The sequence below is a fragment of the Plectropomus leopardus genome, chromosome 7 (genome assembly GCF_026936395.1).
Source record: "Plectropomus leopardus strain MGB_pleo_1.0 chromosome 7, ASM2693639v1, whole genome shotgun sequence".
NCBI lineage: Eukaryota > Metazoa > Chordata > Actinopteri > Perciformes > Serranidae > Plectropomus > Plectropomus leopardus.
In genome coordinates, this window is record NC_142182.1 from 8,514,025 (window position 1) to 8,534,217 (window position 20,193).

General features: G+C 38.6%; 1 protein-coding gene across 2 annotated transcripts in view; it reads right to left on the reverse strand.

The window, feature by feature from the left end:
• Nucleotides 1–20,193, reverse strand: part of lrp5 (low density lipoprotein receptor-related protein 5) — a 94,256-nt gene that overhangs the window by 13,909 nt on the left and 60,154 nt on the right. For both annotated transcript variants that reach the window (XM_088079788.1, XM_042495472.2), the window contains exons 12-19: nt 10,826–11,042; nt 10,558–10,711; nt 8,839–8,974; nt 7,852–8,096; nt 3,840–4,024; nt 2,867–3,015; nt 1,911–2,088; nt 204–400 (exon numbers count right to left, since the gene is read on the reverse strand). In XM_088079788.1, coding sequence (XP_087935914.1) covers nt 204–400; nt 1,911–2,088; nt 2,867–3,015; nt 3,840–4,024; nt 7,852–8,096; nt 8,839–8,974; nt 10,558–10,711; nt 10,826–11,042 — 1,461 coding nt within the window. The remainder of the gene's footprint in view (nt 1–203; nt 401–1,910; nt 2,089–2,866; nt 3,016–3,839; nt 4,025–7,851; nt 8,097–8,838; nt 8,975–10,557; nt 10,712–10,825; nt 11,043–20,193) is intronic.

Sequence of the window (20,193 nt, forward strand, 5' to 3'; positions counted from 1 at the left end):
GGCAACTAGGAACATGTGGAGAACGCCAGTTAAAATCCGACTGAGGTGTATACATGACGGAGTTAATCAATTTACAATCGAAATATCTGTTTCCAGAAGCTCAAAGACACACATGTTGCAGATCTGGCATGTTAGCATCCATGACTACCTTTAAGCATTCAAGTATCAAATGCAGTCAGTGTGTGTATCAGGGTGATTTGTACCATCGCTCCATCGTCTCTGGCCCTGCGTATGTTCTGTCGTCCGTCCAGCCAGTAGACCAGCCGGTCCAGCGGGTCGTAGTTGACAGCTCGGACGTTCCTCAGGACGTGGATAGGCAGTATGATGTCAGGACTCTGCTCTCCCAACACCATCCTGCTGATACTGGCCTTCTGACTGAAGAGCAGGAAACTGGAGGGAGCTGCAGACAGGGAGGATGGAGGGATGAAGAGAAGGAGTGAGCACACAGAGTGTTCACAGGAAGGCTGAAGTTTGTGCAATGCGTATTGTGAAACACAAACACGCAGGGTCAAAACACACAAAAACACACATCATTTCATCAGAACAGCTGAAACCGCTCTGAATAACGGTCTCAAGAGCTGAGGAAGTGTAGACGGACTTTTTGAAAACAACACAAGTATGCTGGATTCCACAGTCTGTGTGTGTGTGTGTGTGTGTGTGTGTGTGTGTGTGTGTGTGTGTGTGTGTGTGTGTGTGTTTGTGCTCATATTGAAGCATGAAGCAACTGATGTTAATCCTTTAACCTTTTACTTCAGTCATTTCTGTTCCATTTGTTCTTGACTCCCAACAAAGCCACAACCAACCTCAGGGACTACAAAAACAAAAAAACAAAAAAACAAAAAAACAAAAAAACAAAAAAACAAAAAAAACAACAACCTGCAGTTCATCTAATAACCATCTGAGGCTGGCTGCAAAACAGAGTTGATTCCCATTAATCTTGCATGGCCAGAATTAGTTGTTGTTTCACACACAGCGCTATAAAGTGAGGAAACAGATCTGGCTTCACATAGTGACGGAGATTTAGAAAAAAGTACCAAGCGAGATGTTCTCAAGATGTTCTTGAGGTATCGTGTTTATAAGACTGAGACGTATGAGGTCACGTCACCGGGTTAAACACGGCTTAACAGCCTCCTTGTGGTGGCGAAGTGTCCTGCAAACTGCAAAAAATTTGCAAAAGGTGGCGAGGAAATAATCTGAAATAAACTGTGGTGGGATTAATTTAATATTATCAAAAACAGGGGGAAATGTCCAGAGAACTATATATGTAATTCTCCTAAATATATATTTAAAATTATGTTATATATATATAAACTTTTCTGTCTTTTTTTATTTGCTTTTTTCCAAGTAATTTTCCTGTAACTTTTTACAAATTTCTTGCTATTTTTTGGGCAATTTCTGGTTTAATTGCTCGTCACCCTCTTCCCAATTTTTTTTAATAGAAACTAAACCAATTTGCTCAGGTCGAATCATGTAGTGTAGTTTGTTTTTAGCCTTACATTACCTTTTTGCTTCTGGTGATTACATCTAAGCTTGAAAAATCCTAAAAGTTGTGTTCAATTCTGAAGATTATCTTGCCGAACGAAACTTGAGAATCATAAACGCTTATTTACCACAGAGCTTATTTCTGCAATAATCCAAAACCAAATGGAAAAATCCCATAGGCTTTTCGACGAGGGAACCAGGGTGAAGCTAACTTCTACATCAGCCTACAGAAAAACGTAATTTCTGGGGCTTTCTACACCGACTACTATGTTAGAACACCATTATATATGTTTGCCTTGTTTAACAACACCCCAACTAAACCTATAAAGGGCAGATGTTTGTTTTCCATCCTACAGCCAGTGAGTCCATGGATTCAACCCAGTGGCGTTACATTCCCAAACACACTTGCGTTTGCTGTCTGTACTTACAGCTGCAGTTTCGTCCGTCAGGGTTCAGAGTGTAGTGGGAGGCACAGCGGCACTGGGCACCAGCAGGCGTAGCCAGGCAAAGATGGGCACAGTTGCCGTTGTTCTGGGAGCACTCGTTGGTGCCCTCCTGACGCGAGGAGTGGAACACCAGGATATCCAGCATCAGCTCCAGCTGGCCCTGAGGACACAGTGATGTAACGGGGGAAAAGGCTCAGTGTCTCTGGAAAACTGATACTTTAAGCCAATATTTAGTCATCATTTTAAAGCCAAAAGTTAGGGCCGTCAAAGATTGATATTTTTTAAAAATTGCGATAAATCATGGAATTTCAATCATGTTCAATTCCATTATTTTGCATTACAAAACAGTTCTGAAGTCCATATAGACAAGGTAAAGCAAATCTTACCAGACTGTCTTTATTAGGAATCAAAAAAAGGGGAAAAAACTGCATGGGACGAGCGTAAGTGGGCTTCTCTGGAAAGGGACACTCGTGGGTATCCACAGAACCCATTTTCATTCAGATATCTGGAGGTCAGAGGTCGAGGGACCCCTGTGAAATGGTCATGCTGTTTTTTCATCACCAAAATTTAGCCTGACTTTGGAGCATTATTTGGCACCCTTCTTGAGAAATGTTCATGACATAGTATCACTGGATTCCTCAAGTCTTACAGTTTCATATAATACCAGCTTTACACCTCAGCGCAGTACAGCTTCTTTAAGATAACAACACACAACACCATGAAAAAAAAGAAAAAAACTCTTTATGTATGGACCTGAATAACATTGTGATTAAAGTGTTAATGCTTTTAACACACAAAGTATTAACACAGTAAGTATTGAGGGTCTTCCCCAGATTTTAATGAAAGTCTCTAAAGGAACTTATTAGGAGCACAATAATAGTAAAAATCAAACATTATGCTTGATGAAACTTGACCCATAAATTCAACATGTTCCATACCTGCAGCACCACAGTGCGGTTGAGTCCACTGCGTTTGTCCGCCCGTTCAATACTGCGCAGGTTAAAATCCGTCCAGTAGATAAAGTCTCTGTACTGAGTCAGACCGAAGGGGTGAGGGAGGTCGTCGACGATGATCTCCCTCTGAAGACCTGCACAAGGTATGATGAGTATCAAAAACATCTCAAGAATATTTTACAGAAAAGATTAACAAACGTATCTGTGACGGATGTAATCCAGCAAAAGGTACCCTAGGTCTTTTGGTTTTGTCCTAAGTTTGTCCCTTTTTGGTTGTATCTGTCCAGTCTGGCTTTCTGTTTTGTCATGTTGTTGTGTTTTATTTGTTTTTTGTGTGTAAAAACATCACAAGAATAACTGGTGCTGATAATAATTTAGGATATAGGTGGCAGCATATGTAAAACGTAGCAGTGCACAGTCAGGTGATTCGCTCAGATGACTGTTGAGAGTTGGCCTGATGGTGGCACCAGAGGAAAGGTCATGAAGTCTCCAAAATCAATACGTTTTATCATTTTGTTCGGTGTCAGAATGTGAAGAGAAAATCTCACATAAATCAAACAGTTTAGAGATTAATCTAACACAGACAAATATACAAATAAGCAAATAAAGACACTAATTTTCTTGTGATTTTTTTTTTTTTTAATAATTTCTTGCTGTTTTTGGGCGATTTCTTATTAAGCTGCTTGTTGGCCCAATTTTTTAAAAGAAATTGTACCAATTTGCTCGGGTTTCAAAGGGTAGGAACCATGACTGAAATAAATACATTCTGCTACCAATTATTTGATTATTTGAATTTGAGTGCGTTACCCAAAAATCACAAGCAGCTCCGAGCACTTTGCATGTGTTTGAATTATTTTGGTGTACATTTTTTTTTCTGGAGAGAAATGAGTCATAGGCCTATTGATGCACAGAGAATATTTGGATGCTTGTGGATGTTGTTGTGCCACTGTGTCCAAACCTTGCATGTTGGTGCTTTCGATCATGCACGTGTCCAGGTCGGTCCAGTAGAGTCGGTGGTCGATATAGTCGATGGTCAGTCCGTTGGCTCGGCCCACTTTATCCACCAGGGTTGAGATGGTGCTGCCATCCATGTAGGCTCTGGCTATACGAGGTCGGCCGCCCCACTCTGTCCAGTACATGTAGCTGTGGAGACAAAACACTGTTACAACCTGGGACATCAATTATTGGGATCTGGAGATAACCTGGACATAGTATGCTGTGTGAGTCTCCCACTCCCACAAAATGACAGCAACACCAAAATCATCAAAAACAAAAGGTTGCAGTTTACTCAGCTTCAGACACGAGCAGTGCCCAAGATAATAAACAAAAATTCTCTTAAAACCCCAAACTTACCTAACACAAGAAAAAGCTAAACAAAGACAGGCTCCTAACCTAAGCTCCTTACACGTGTGACACAGGAGAAAACAAGATCAACAAAAAAAGTTTCTTCCTTTTACTAAAACGGCTTCAAGTGCTATTTTATTTACAGTGATAAAAAGTATTTACAAAAAGAATATTTATAGGACTGAATTGAAATATTTGACTATTTGGAAATTCATTATTTAGGCATTGTTTTTTCAATTTAGACATTTGGATATTTTTTTTTTTTTTTGCAAAGGACAAATGCCACTTTAGTGTTTGTGATCCTGCTGCTGTGCCTAACACACACTCAGTGACAGGAATAATCATTTTACCCAACAATTATTAACAGGTTTATTGGCTAAGTCGAGCCATTTCTGTTTCTGTGCAAGCAGGACCAGAACATAAACACGTGAGGCACCGAGCAGGTGAGTTTTATCTTCCATAATGAGGAAACTTATGATTTCAGAAGCACAATGAAATTTAACACACTAACTTAGAACACTGGACAAAGATTGTTGTACACAGTAAATCACTTCCAGTTGTAATAATTCAAAATTACAATAAAAATTATATGAAAAATACATAAATAATTCTAAAAAACACAAACAAAAAAAGCCATTTTGTATGGGTTTGGGTCTCATGCACATGGTTTACGATTTACTTTATAATCTGTCCATTACAGTAATGTGATAATTGTGTGTTTTTTTTTAATTTACTAACTATAAAGTGTCACAACCGATGAAAGCAGTCAGAGGGACACCGGGCTCGCTCTCATGTAAAACTGAAGCTCCGTGGCGCACGGTGTCTTTCTCTCTTAACTGAAACGCTTAAACTGCCGGGGGACGAGATCCCATCTCTCCCTCACCTCCCTCATCTGTGAAGTGCACGGTCTCCCCCTCACTCACCTTACGGTGAAGCTCTGGAGACAAGGCGTCCCCACTCAACCAATCAAAGCTCCAATTATTCGCCAATGAGTAATGGCGAAGCTCCAGAGCCCAGAAAATGGTATTCGGGACTGCCCTAAATATTTACAAGCCACAAAAATACAAATACAAACTAATCAAATAGCTCCTCAAAATACACTACATGTTCTAAATCTCCTTTACAGACCTACTTACACACAAAGCAAAATCTTACTTTTTTCCCTGATAAAATATTTATATAATTAGATCATCTATTCCAGACTGAGAACCTGTTTCCACTTTGTAGCAGTTGTTTTTATTAAGTTCAAATAAAGGAGGACATCTTTGCTGTCGTCTTTATTAATGTGTGAGCGTGTGTATGTGATCATTAAATGACATCAGATGCCTCCAGGCGTGCGTGCCGACAGCTCTGCACCATGACATCATCAAGATACCACCAAGTGAGTGACATGTGTTTGGGAATCTGACACGCTGGCACAGGTGCTCAACACCCACAAACACACACACACACACACACACACACACACACACACACACACACACACACACACACACACACACACACACACACACACACACACACACACACACAGGGGCCAATCAGAGTGTCTCGGGGTGGTTTGGCCTGAGATGAACAGTGATTAACAAACAGGTTTAATAGCATCATCCCTCTCAGCTGGAGGTTATGGGTGAAAAGAGGCGGGACGCCGGCAGTTGTACCTTCATACCAACGCAATGACATCACTACACTCTCACTACCTCAGACAGAGTGAAGAGGCACGCTACATGAAGTCATTGGCACCAACTCACACCCTTGAATGATGCAAACCTCCGACTTAATACAGGTGTCTGACGGTGAATCACCTCCACAGAGCTGCTCCGATAACGCAGAGTCCACAGCTTTGTTATGCCATACAGTGCACTTTATGCACTTGTTTAAATCACTTCTTAAAACCCTTTTTTCTTAACTTGCTTTTATGTGATGTTGTCTATATTAATTTGTCTGTTTTAATTATTTTATTTTAGTTTGTCTCTTAATTTATTCAGTTTAATTCTATCATTAGTACTATTATTTCCGTGCTCACTGCTAATTTTCTCTGAATTATATTCGCTCTTATTAGTATGGTTTTCTGTTCTTATTTTTGTTTTGTAATTGTTTCTCTCTCGTTTATTCCTACCTAAAAATTTGACTGGCCTTTAGTTATGTTACCTCTGCAAGAAACCCGTCTTGCCACTACTTTGCCTTATTTGTCAAAGCACTTTGTAAACTCTGTTTTTAAAGGTTCTATATAACTAAAGTTATTATTATAATTCATGTTGGAACAGTAAAAGCATGTCAGAAAATAATAATAATAATAATAATAGGGAACAGGCTGAAATATGTGATGCAACAGGCTTAATTGTAGTCAAGCCATTTTTATTGCAGCTTTGAAGAACCAATCCTTAAAGGGATAGTTCACCCAAAAATGAAAGTTCAGTCATTTTCTACTCATCCTCGTGCCGGTGGGAAGTCGGGTGAAGTTCTATAGTACACAAAACACTGCCGGAGTTTCGCAGGGAAAAGACGTTGCACTCATCTCCAAAACAGTTGAAGCAAATGGTGACCAGGATTCAAACATTAAAAAAATACGTAATAAAATGTTTCCACACTGCTCGGCTGAAGTAATCCAAATTACTGTGTGTGTGTGTGTGTGTGGGAGTCTTTCGGGAAACATGTAAATAATGGCGTTTCTCAAAAAAACTTGGCACGCTGGGGTTTTAAGTCACTTGGATTACTGCAGAGGAGCAGTAGGGAGACATTTTGTGGTTTTATTATGTATTTTTTAAACATTTGAATCCTGGTCACCGTTTGCTTTACTTGTTTGGGAGATGAGTGCAACACCTTTTCCCCATGAACCTCCGGGAGTGTTTTGTGGACGATAAAACTTCATGAGGGTGAGTAGATGTATGAATTTTCATTTTTGGGTGATTTATCCCTTTACAAATAATTGATAATAAAAAAAACACTGTCACATACTGAAGGAGTACAATTTGCTCAGCTTTGATAATTTTCTAAAATTCCCATCCCTAAAACTGTTTTTTTAAATGCCTTCAAAACTTAGCAATGAATATTTTATGCCAATTTACTAGCAGGCAGAATAGTGGTAAGAACAACATAGGCACAGCAGTCGGCAAAAGTCAGCTTTTTCCATAAAAGGCTTTCAAATGTGGAGCACGCTACCAGCCGAAATAAAATTATGAGAAAAATACGAGCATTTTTAACTATTTTATAATATCTTATAGTTGAGTGTTGTAACTCTTCTTAACCTTTATGTCTTACTTTTGTGTCTTTCAGTCTTTGTTGTCTCTAAGTATATGTTTTAGCTCTGGTATCTTGATGAAATTATCCACCTTTTTGTATTCTTTTTACCATAACTGCTATTGTATGTACGTTACTGCAACCTTGTTAGCTTGACATCTTCTATTTTTTTCTTTACTAAAGGCGTAACAAGAGATAATAATAATCTCCATATGTGAAACATCAGTTACTACAGCTTGTTTGTAACAGGCTGAAATTGTTCATTTGCATTGTCCCTATCAAATAAACAATATATGTCTAAAGATCAACAACCAGGCTGTAGATTTGGCACAATTTAGAAAATTCGACCAATATATCTTATCAAATGGTGTAGTTCCTGTTCTCACCCATTGGCCGGGTCCAGTGCCAGTGATCGTGGGTTGTCCAGAGAGCGCGGGTTGTCAAGATCCTTACAGACGAGAACCTGCCGGTACTGGCCGTCCAGCCGGGCCACCTCGATGCGGTTTGTGCCTGTATCGGCCCAGTAGATGTTACGACCCATCCAGTCAACTGCCATGCCTTCTGGGTAGTCCAGCCCGAACTCTATGACGTGTTCTACAGAGCTGCCGTTCATATACGCTCTGCTGATTGTCTGAGAGACAGACAAAGAGGAGAGAGTACGATTCAATTTTAAGAAATGAAAAAAAAAAACAAAAATAGGTCATATTAGGTCAAATAAACAATAAAGTGCCCACAATGTGTATTCTGACTGAATCATGTTACATGCTTTTCATAGAAATACACATATAGAACCCGACTCATCAGTTTTCTCGTGATGACTTCAGATTCATTTCACAAGCTATATGCCCCTCTGAAAACTGAGCAAACTGGTTTGATTTCTTTCATAAACATGGAGAAGAAAGGCGATGTCCAATTTAGCAAGAAATGTCCAACAAATTGCAAGAAATTAGTAAAAGGGGACAATAAAATTACCTAAAAACTACTTTAAAAATACAGAATTATTAGAAAATGATCAAAAAAAATGTTAACCAAGAAAACTGTTTTTATAATTATTTTCTATTTAAAATTTTGTTACAAAAAATATAATAAAATTAGTATGTTTTAAAAGTAAATTCCAGCACTTTTTTGTTGATTTGATGTGTTTTTGTGCTTATTTTCAGGAAATTTTCTTGTAACTTTTTAACCAAATTTTTTTGCTTGTTTTTGGACCATGTCTTGTTAAGTTGCTCATTGGTTTCTCCCCATATTTGAAAAGAAATCAAAATAATTAGCTCAGGTTTCAAAGGGTAATTTAGAGTTTCATAAATCAAACTGTTTCTGACACAACATAAAATCCTACTCAGGCTCCAGTACATCTCCACAGAGCAGCCCACCTTGGCCTGTATGTCTGTCCAGTAGATTCTCCTTTCAGAGACGTCAAAGTCCAGAGCAGAGGCCTCTTTGACTCCCGTCAGAGGGATGGCCACATCGTTGCTGTTGGTACCCAAAGAAATACTCCTGATGTTGTCCCTGTGGAAAAAGATAGCATTTTGCAAATTTAATGCCAGTTAGGACCTCACCAACACAAATCCATTCAGTTATTACATGCATTCATGGCTGTTCAGAGTCATAAAAAGGAAGGACATTAGTCAAAAGTTGAGACGGTGAAGTCCAAACTTGATCAGTTTTGAGAGTCGAAATGGCCGCGACACCGGCTCAAAACAATGAGACAATGATTTAAAGAAACAAAACCACTTTTGACTTACTGGTGTTAAAAGTTAGCTATAATAACACAATGTAACACAGTGTCTACACAGAGGGAGGAGTGTGAGCAGAGCAGCGGCGGCAGCTTCAGTCTGTCATCTGTGTCTACACAGGATGTGTTCAGGCACTGTATCGAGTGTAGGTTACACTGAGTTTGGCTCAGCACACAATCACTGTAGTTATTTGTTTAAAACCTGAGTAAATAGACTTTGAGAGCCCGATCCTACACACAGCGCAAATTGGTGCACAGCTGTCATTGCTGGTTTAAGACCAACGCAGGTGTCATTTTCATAGCTAGCACCCACTTGTGCCCATTTGAGCGCCCATGGGCATGTAGGTATTAAAAAGAGGTGTGGTCAGGTGCATTGTTGACAGATTGTTACTTTGAGGCAGCAGAAAGCGTTGGTTTCATTCACCAACAAAAACCTGTGCTGAACTCATTACCACAGTATTTTCCTGATATTTAAATAATAATAATAATAATAATAATAATAATAATAATAATAAGAAGAAGAAGAAGAAGAAGAAGAAGAAGAAGAAGAAGAAGAAGAAGAAGAAGAAGAATACAATTTTGTTATATTGCACCTTTCATGCAAAATACAGCACAAAGTGCTTTACAATAAAAACAGGCCTGCATGGCAATTCAGCATAAAAGGACATTATAAGTGCTTTAAGTATAAGCAATAAGGAATAAAATAAGTAATAAAATCATAAAATCTATTAAAGTAAAACATTTTAAAAGAACTGCAGCAATCTGAAGTGTAAAAATTAAGTTTTAGAAAGTCAGAACTAGTTAAAGGCTACAGTGAACAGATGCATTTTTAGCTTTATTTTAAAAATATTTAGTGAGCTGGCTTCTCTGATATCTATAGGTAGAGTGTTACATACTGTAGCTTTAAGGTGTAATTGACAAAGGCTGCAACCCCGATTTATACTGAGCTTAGGATATGTCTTGAATGCATCCTGGTGTAAATACAGCAGAAGATTAGTATTGTAAATCTCATACCGTCTGTCCAAGAGAGTTTAAGACATGCTAAGTGGAAACGGAGGTCACACTAAATACTTGCACCTTTAGCCTGTTGAAGTTGTTCAATTCTGAAATATTTGCATTTTTATTATTGTATATACATATTTCCTGCATGTTCTAGTTGCATTTTAGCAAAGTGAAGTTAATAAGTATGATCATTATAACCTAAAAATAACAAAGTTTAAGTTGGCCTTAGATTTTTGCACAGTGCTGTTTATGGGTTACATGAATAGAAAATGTACTTGTAGCCGGTGAACAGTAACATGAGCACAATAAGCAGGTTGTTTTAGCTCTATCCCAGGTTGACAGGCAGGTGACGTACCTGTTGGTGAAGAGCAGGAAGGCCTCAGGCACCACACAAGTCTGCAGGTCTGAGAGGAGCTCCATCCCCATGGGACAGGCACAGCTGACAGCCTGCCGACACCAGAAACACAGATGGCTGCATCCGCCGTTATCCACCGCGCAGCCGTTTGTACCTGGACACAGATTGAAGGAGGGAACATGTTTTTCACGCAGCATTTTACATCTTGTTCTTATTTTCAGCTCAGCATGTTTTACAGCTGTTAAAGCTGGAAACCTGTCCTCCTTACCGTTCGTCTCGGTGACTTTGGTGGCCTTCAGCCCCATTAAATCGGGAAGCTGATCGATGATGATCTCTCGTACAGCCGTGGCTTTGTGGACTCGCTCAATGCTGCGTCTCTGCCAGTCAGTCCAGTAGATGTAATCACCCAGCAGAGTAAAACCAAAGATATGTGGCAGCTTGTCCTCCAGTAGAGTCTGTCTGTTACTGCCGTCCACGTTGATCACCTGAGGCAAGAACAGAGAGAAGACAAACTTTCAGAGCACTTCCAAAACAGAAATGAAACTAGAGTTTTCACAGCCTTACGGTCAAATATAAAACTTCTACAGCATCACACTTTAGAAACTGAGAAGTTGATCTGATTGCCTTGAATAAGGTACAGTACGTTAAAATAGTTTATTATAATAGTATATTAAAAAAAGTTATTTTTTTGAAACTTTTTATATAATTGTTATGTTTACTTAAAAATGACAAGTTTTATTAAATCAGTCTCTCAAAATGTTAGCACCTTCAGTGAACCACTTAATTGGTGTGTATATTTTCTATATTGTTCTTTTTGCTCTTTTAATCTTGTACATTCATTGCTTTGATAGATCTTTGCTGCTGTAACAATGCAAATGTCCCCGTTGTGGGACTAATAAAGTATTATCTCATATCATCTCATCTTATCTAACCAAGTATACTGTGTTATGTATCTGTATTCTGCTAGTTGCAAACTAGTCAATCATATTTGTATATTCTTAAACATGTTAAGAAAACAGAACTCACAGATCTCCTAACTTTATCACTGATAAAATGTGTATCTGAAAACATGAAAAATACTTGCATTTGATAGTGTGACTTTGTTTTCTGTATTGGTGTGTTCTTTGTTTTGTGTGTGAACGTGTGTTTATTCAGGTTGATCTGCTCTTGTTTTTTAATTCTTGATTAGATTAAGGTGTGTATGGTGAATAACGGGGCAGAAATAGGGCATATGCATGTTAAAAATTTTAAAGTTATTTTTATAAAATTGAAAAAAGAGGGTAGGACATGAAATACTTATGTTTGTTTACTGAATATGTTCAATGGGTTTTATGGTCCTGTTTGTCTTACTTATACTTTATTTTATTCACCTATTTTATTTGGCATGTAGTAATAAAGATCTAAGTAACTAACTAAATCCTCATTGTGATGATCAAGTTACGCCACACTGACTTAGTTTACTGAAGTTGCTAAAACTTGCAAACAACAAGGTATTTCTACTTGTCATTTTTAGGTTGCAACAACTTCACAAAATGAAGTTCATACAGCTACATTTCAAGAAAACTTAACACGGATAAAGAGCAAACATAAATTGAGATTAACGGTTATATTTACTAATCAGATTTTACAGTGTGGTGAAAATAACAACTAAAGCTTTAAAAGATAAAAAACGTCCTCTAATGTCCCAAAGACTTGACTCAAGTGTCCTTGAGCAATTCACCAAGTCTACCAGCTCCATGGTTGCTATTCTGTAGCTGACCCTGACCTTTGACCTCTCATAGGAGGGGTCCATTTCCATCCAGGGAGAAACAGAAGAGCACATAGGATACAGAGGTTGTGGGTAAAGAAGCTGGAGAAAAGGTGGAAAGGGAAGAGAAGAGCTGGAGGAAACAGGATGGAGGGAGAAACTGACTGCTGAGGCAAAAGGCAAAAATTGTGAATGTCCACAGGAAGTTCTTCATACAAAAATAACTGACAACAGGACAAAATTATGGAAACACCAGCTGAAAGGTGATTTTCAGCATGAAGGGGAATTCCAACCATTTTTAACATTAACATATTTCTTTGTCTTCCAGCAGAGCGCTCAGTACAGCACTTTTGATGTCCAGCGGAAAGTTGGACCTGACAGGCTGATCTGCGTCAGGTCACAGGGAGCACACAGTGGAAGGTGGCCCAGTGAAATCCTACTGTAAAACTATAAAACTCTGGCCTTCGGTCTGTCTGCGTCCATTTTCCTCTTTGATGGGTTATCTAATCAATCTGAAATTGCAAATGGGCATTGAGAATTGCCATAGGTAGAGACAGAAAAAGCCCTTTGTCTCATTCACCCACTGCCCGTGCCCGATTTGTATAAAAATACTTAAATAACGTCGACTTGCTTCTTCCTCTACCTGTGTAGTCAATGACTGGCAGCGCATCTCTGACATTGCAACCCACATTGTGGTTGAAGGTGGAATTGCAGCTTGAACAAAAGAAATAAAGCGCTATTTTTTCATTCTTTAAAACCTATGTTGTTACAAAGCAGATTTTTTTTCAGCCTGTTTATTTGCATTTCTGGCAAAGTATGCACCAATATATCGGTCTGTTGTCTGCAAAAAGTTCCCCTGAGGTTTGCACGCAGTTGTGGTGCACTTATCCCAGGGTATGGACTAGTGTGAATGAAAATTGAGAGCAAAGACCTGAACTTGATTATTTGGAAGCATACTGCGTTTGTTTTAATGTCTCAAGTCCCGATGGAAAGTCAGGAGGACCAAGAGGCTGCCAGCATTTACAGAGCTTAATCCACTGTAACATAATCTGACATAAAAATCAGACAAAACACAAGAAAACAATTTCTTCCCTTTGACAACACAGACATGTTGTTTAAATAAAACAGCGCAAATCAGCTAAACACAAGCAAATTTAGGAATTCACTAATTTCACAACACATCTGTGGCATGAAGGCATTTCTGCAGATACAGGAAACAGCTGTGGAAATAACACAAGAGAAGTTCCCAGCAAAAAAACAAAAAAGTCTACTGAATAGAGCTAAAATAATCAGCTAATTATTCAATTAGTTGACTGACAGAAAATTAATTGGCAATGATATTGATAATTAATGGATTACTCAATTATCTATCAACTGCTACTTATGTGCTGCCAAACTACAGATAAAAACTCGGGTTAACAGCTGACGCTGCTCCGGTGCGGGTGTTTTGCAGGCTAGTGAAACATTCAGGTGCCAACAATTTACGGTTGTCACCAATTGATCAGCACTAATACAGCATTAGCAAATAACTGCAACCACAGCTGTAAAACAGTTATCTAATACCTTCATCAAATAGCTCATCATATCATTCTGCTCTCCTCTAAATTGTATTCAAGTACTTTTAAAGGACTGTAACACCCGCCAACATAATAACAGCCCACAAACGTAATACAAATCTGCAGCTTTTAATGTAATAATCCCACACATGTTATAAATTTCCCAAAAACATAACAGCAGTTGCCTACTAAAAACGAAATACAAATTTTACTAAATGTAATAGCTATTACATTTGCAGGAAATTACGTATTACGCTTGTAGTAGGAAACTACTATTACGTTTGTGAAATTATTACATTAAAAGAGATACGTTTTATTTCTGTGGTTTATTACATTCGTGGGCTGTTATTACCTCGGTGTGTGTTACAAGGACCAAGTTAAAAAAATATGTTTGATTTTCAAAGTATGCCAAGACTTAAATTTCTAAGCGTCGAATTCAAGCACTTCAAGCACCTCAAGCACCTTGTACAAACCCTGATTAAGGGTCACAATGCGAACAGTGGAGCAGACTGTAATCACAGTTTTGGCAGGGCCCTGGATTCAGCAAACACATGAAAGAAAATCAATAACAGTTCTTAACTGGTGTCTGCTCCACACGCACTCACTTCACTCACATTCCTCACTACTTATCCTTTCTTAGAGGACGCTCTAATAACAACTGATTGCAGATCAAAGTGCAGAATAAAAGCAGGACGGGATGAAAGCTGCTCCGAGTCAAAGGTCCATAAAAATGTAATTTCGAGATTCTTGTTAAATCATCATTAAAACTGTCAGGAACAGATGGACAGATAACATTTTGTCCACCACAAATGTCCGAAATTATTACACGCCACACCGATACACACGTTAATTAAAAGTCATAATTTCTCACAACCTGTCTGTTCTGCATATGTCTGTGTGTGTGTGTGTGTGTGTGTGTGTGTGTGTGTGTGTAAGAGAGCATATCAGTCACAAGGCATCTATTACTAGACTGTTGAAATCCGATACAGGCATCTCTGCCAACAAACCCCCCGCTGTGTGTGTGTGTGCGTGTGGTTGTGTGTGCGCATGTTTCTACCAGCAGAAAGTGAGAGCTGCAATTGACAAGGCTGCAATTAGAACTTGTGTCCAGCCCTCCTCCTCACCGCCTGTGCTATTACTGGACTGGCGTCGACTGAAATAGACACACGCTTTTATTTTAGACACACTCCAGTCATCTGCAGCCTGCATGTGTGTGTGTGTGTGTGTGTGTGTGTGTGTGTCTGTCACGCGCAGCCTGAAATTCTTCAGCGTGCCATGCCAGAGATTTCACAAATGGGAGGAATCCTGTTGGACAGTTTGTGACAATGCTTGGAAATAGTGCAGCACATTGTACAGCAGATAAAAGGACTTGTTGGTTTCATGAGCCAAGATTAAGATGCTAACCTTTCAAAGTAAGAGAAACCGATTCCCACACATGGCGAAATCACATAAAGTGTAACTGCTATCTGTGTGTTTATTTTTCTTGCTGTGGTCCAGGTCACACAGTGTGAGTACTGGATGGTATGAGGCCATGTTCAGGCTTTGGCAGCAACGCAACATCATCCAGTAACCCACTGTGTTTGCCAATCAAATGCACACACACACACACACACACACACACACACACACACACACACACACACACACACACACACACACACACATTTCCATAAGATTACATTAACATTAGTGCTGATCCTCTGGTTTTTATTATTCTGTCTTTCTAAATTCTGACGTTTTTGTTGGTCAGTGAACACAGCGCAGGTGAAACTTGTTATACATTTTTTTTTCCTCAGCAGTTTTAGGAGTTTGAGTCATGGGGTGGATAATTGATCCATTGACCAGTCAGAGTTGATCACATCAATGAATTTATACTGCCTGGACTATCACGCCATTCTGACACCTTGCCGTTCTGTACATAACGTCCCAGAAATCTTTCAACGTGTTTTCCAACTTGCAATTGCTTTCATTAAAGTTTCCATAATTTCTTAATCTTCCACTGTGGTCCCAAGTTCCAGACAAAAACACTCTTCACTTGTGAAATCAAAGGAAACCACAACTTTGAGGGTTTTTCTTCACAGATGTTCGGTTTTAAACAACTACCAATGATGTCATTTAATAAACAGAATGTTTTCTGATTTTTATTTTTATTCTCAGTTTTCTTTGTTTTGTTTTGTCTTGTTGAGTTTTTGATATTTGACAGAAAGGCTGGGTTTTTTGTGTACAACTACATGTCTAATACTTTTTATCACACATAAACCAATGCCAAAACTGCTCTGTTATGGATTTTTAGATAAAAAATCTTTCGTACAGTGAAATGTGTTTATTTGTTATGCATTTCATCAGTTTCATGTTTAACACATATAAAGCAAAACTCTCCATAAACTACATAGTTATTTATACCTAAATTAGAACAATACATTTCGTAAAGCAAAGAAATACTGGCATTGGCATTTTGCTGATTATCCGTATAAGGCGATTTATTTTAATAATCGCCTATGAAATTAATTAATTAAAAGTGCAAAGGAAGTGTCAGCATGGGAGAGACTTTTACTTTGTAAAATCTGAGGGAGCAATTTTTATTGATCTTTATTTAAAATTTCACTAGAATTTATGAAAAAGTAGCTGGGAACATGCTGTATTTGATGTTGAAAGTTTTGATTAAGCATTTGCTAAAGGCATTAAAAAAAGTTTTGAGTTGGAGTCCATCAAATGAAATGTACGATAATACTGAATTATAGTCTAGCCTTAATTAAAAAAAACTTTTTAGAATAAGAAAACAGTTCCAATTACGTATTAATAAAAAAAAAAATAACACTGTGATAGTTGACAAAGTAATGCTAAAAAAAAAGAAAACACACATGCTCACATATAGAAAAGAAATTCTCGACTGGGGGTTAAACCTTCTGAGGAATCTACCACAGAAACCATTTTAGTCTTCAAACCAAAGCAAAACACAACTCCACAAACTCTGATGTACTTCCACAGAAAGCAAAGGGTAGCGCCTGTAAAGACGGATGAGTTTGAAACGAGCTAGAATAACTCTAGTGATGATCAGTTTCACTTCTTTAACATTTGCTCAAACATACCAAAGATTGTGATTTAATTTTGACATCGTGTATAAACTCTGAACTCATGTGTTGCTATGAAAAGCAGAACTCGAATGAGTGTGGTTGCTGTGATGAGGAGCAGAGTATCCAGCTATCTGTTTAGTGAATACTCATTTAAATATCCATTCACAGGGTGGGGGTGAGCAAACAGAAAAAATAAACTATTCACTTTGATGGGCCTCTGATCCAAGGGAGGTTCCTGACCCCTCCACAAAAAACCTATTCATTTATCACTGTGACACAATTAGACATGGCCATCCCAGTGAAAAGATGGCAGAGGGACTCCCTTTCTCTGCCCTCTCCTCCTCTCTTGCTTGCTCTTTCTCTGCGCTGGCTTTTTCAGGAAGAATTATGCACTGGGATCGTGATTTTTTTCCCCCGTCTTTTTTCATTTTGGGTGTGAGAACGTCTCATTTCTTGATGGACACGGGGGAAAAAAGGGACAAAAAGACAGAATGAGAGCAAACAGAAAAGTAACAAAGGTCTGATCGGACACGCAGGGAGAAGTCAGACCGTCGCAGGACAGTTCACATACGCTCACACGCACACGGATATTCTCTGATAAACGTAATGAAACACACAGGATGAATGGGACCCTGTGGATAACAGGAGGGCGCACAGTGTTTCACCCAGAAACCCAAAGCCTGACACCGACCAGAGTTTCACTGATGCCTCTGATTGCTTACTGTGCGTCCATATGCAAAACTCCAATCTGCCTCAACTCATTCACTATTATTTCCTTTCTAAAGCATCACCTGACTCCAGGAGTAAACTACACATAGCACCGCATGGCTGTATGCCTCCACACACCACTGAAGTTGCATTTACAGTTTACATCCATGTCTGTATAAACACGGATGCTTCACGCACACATGATCTATACAGTCAGCACAGTTTCAGGATGGTTCTTGAGTTACGGCCAAAAACATGTTGTATGAGGTCACCTTGATCTTGACCTTTGACCTTCAACCACCAGATTCTCAGCAACTCTCTTATCAGTTCATTCTTAAGTCCAAGTGGACATCTGTGCCAAATTTAAGGAAACTCCCTCAAGGCTATCTTCAGATGTTGCATTCACGAAAATGAAACAGATGCAAGGTCACAGTGATCTTGACCTTTGAACACCAAATTCAGCTACTTGTTGAGTCCAAATGAATGTTTGTGCCAAATTTGAATGAATTCCCTTAAGGTGTTGTTGAGATATCGCATTCTCAAGAATGAAACAGACAATGTCACAGTATCCTTGAACTTATGACCACCAAAATCTAATCAGTTCATCCTGGAGTCCTGGAAGACGTTTGTGCTAATTTTTAAGAAATTCCCTCAAGGCGTTCTTGAGCTATTGCGTTCACAGAAAAGGGCAGGACGTACATAGGTAAGGATGAACAACCTGAAAACATAATGCCCCCGACCTCAGCTGTCGCCCTCGTGAAAGCAAGATTATTTTTTTATTACCCGGTGATCTGACAACCACTATTTAAATTTTTTGATAAGTTGTTTAATATATGAAATGTGAGAAAAATAGTTTTAAGAAAAAGATTTAAAATTTGAAAATCTCACGAGTCCAAGTTGATGTTTTCTCTAACCAACAGCCAAAAAGATTTTTACTGTTAATGATATAAAGCATCACACCCTTACAAGATTCTGCTCCAATCATACTGCACCGAGACATTTATTGATCAGAAACTTTGTTCTCTTATTTTCACCTAAAGTCCAACTTTAAAGTAACGTTTTAAAGTTTTGAGACAAATTGTGTGTTTTAATATAATGGATATATAATGAGGTTTTGAAGTGTGTGATGCCTCTCTGCTGTTAGTGACAATCTCTGTCATTCAGCTAAAAATGTGAAAATTTCAAGGAGAGCACAAAGCAGACAGCAGATTTTGGAGGACTTTGTGGATCACCAGACTCACAGAATGACATTAAGACAGATGAGCGCAACTACAAACTTACACAGCGATGTTAAGCTGGATTTATCCTCGCTGTAGTGTCCCCAGTGTGAGGTTCACACTCTGGAAAATGATGGTATCATCCTTTTGCGTCAAGTACGTGGGCTCTAAAAGTTGTCACAGCACCTCTGAATTTTTGTAGCTTGAATTTTGGCGTCGACTGCCTGAGCTCTGATTCTCAGTTTAACAGGAAAGACTGGCCGAACAGATTCACCTGTACAAACATGTCAGCAACTCTTCATTGAGAGACCACGAGGACAGTCAAATGGCATTAAATTCTTGGAGATAAAGGCCCCATACAGAGGTTTTTTTTGCTGCAGTGTGTGTAAGAACATAAGAGATCACTGTAAAATTTGGTATTTTATCAACAAGGCAAATGAAAACAGCACACGGATGTTTTTAATCCACTAACACTGATATTAATTAAACAGGAATCAAAACTATTTAACCCCTCAGCTGGTAATATATCAGTTATCTGACCCCGATCCCAAACTGTGCTGTTTGTGGTCAGAACACACACATTTATGACACACACCCATAAACACACACTGCTATCTGTTTCCTACATAAGCAAACAGAGACCGTAAAGAGTGTTTACTTATGTGTGTGGGTGTTTCATAATGGAGGAATTTTTCAGGAATGTGCAACCTGAGACTGACCAGCGTGTGACAGATGATACTCTAAAGTCACCCACAAAGAAAACTGATTGATAATAATAACAGTCATCACTGAGTTCCAGTTGCTTTTGGCTGCAAATGAATCTTTTTCTGTATTGGTAACCTTTACATGCTAATAACTGTAATGTCCAAGCTATTGCATCCTTAAAGTTTTAAGAATTTCCTGTTTATAAAACACATGAGCCTATTTGATGCTGTTTGTGTATGCGTCTTCCAAACAGAACTTTTCGTGGTTCCTGCTTTACGAGACACTTTATCTCACGTCATCTTTAAGGAGTGACTTAAAAGATTAAATCCACCTTTTTGAGTCAATAAATTACTTGCATAGTCACCTTAATACATTATGCATTGATTCTGGTCCTATTCTGTTGTGTCCATTGCAGCATAGGCTACTTCCTTTTTCAGTCCCTCCAGGATTTTTGTGGGATGTTTTTGTGATTGTAGTGGCCTGAAATGCTTGATTTCGTGACAGCTTTTCTAAAAAAAAAAAAAAAAGTTGAGATGTAAATTATATTCTTAGGTGTTTTTTTATCCTAACAGTATGTGTTTTTTAAAGTTACAATTACATTGGATCACATCATGAAATGATGCATTTTC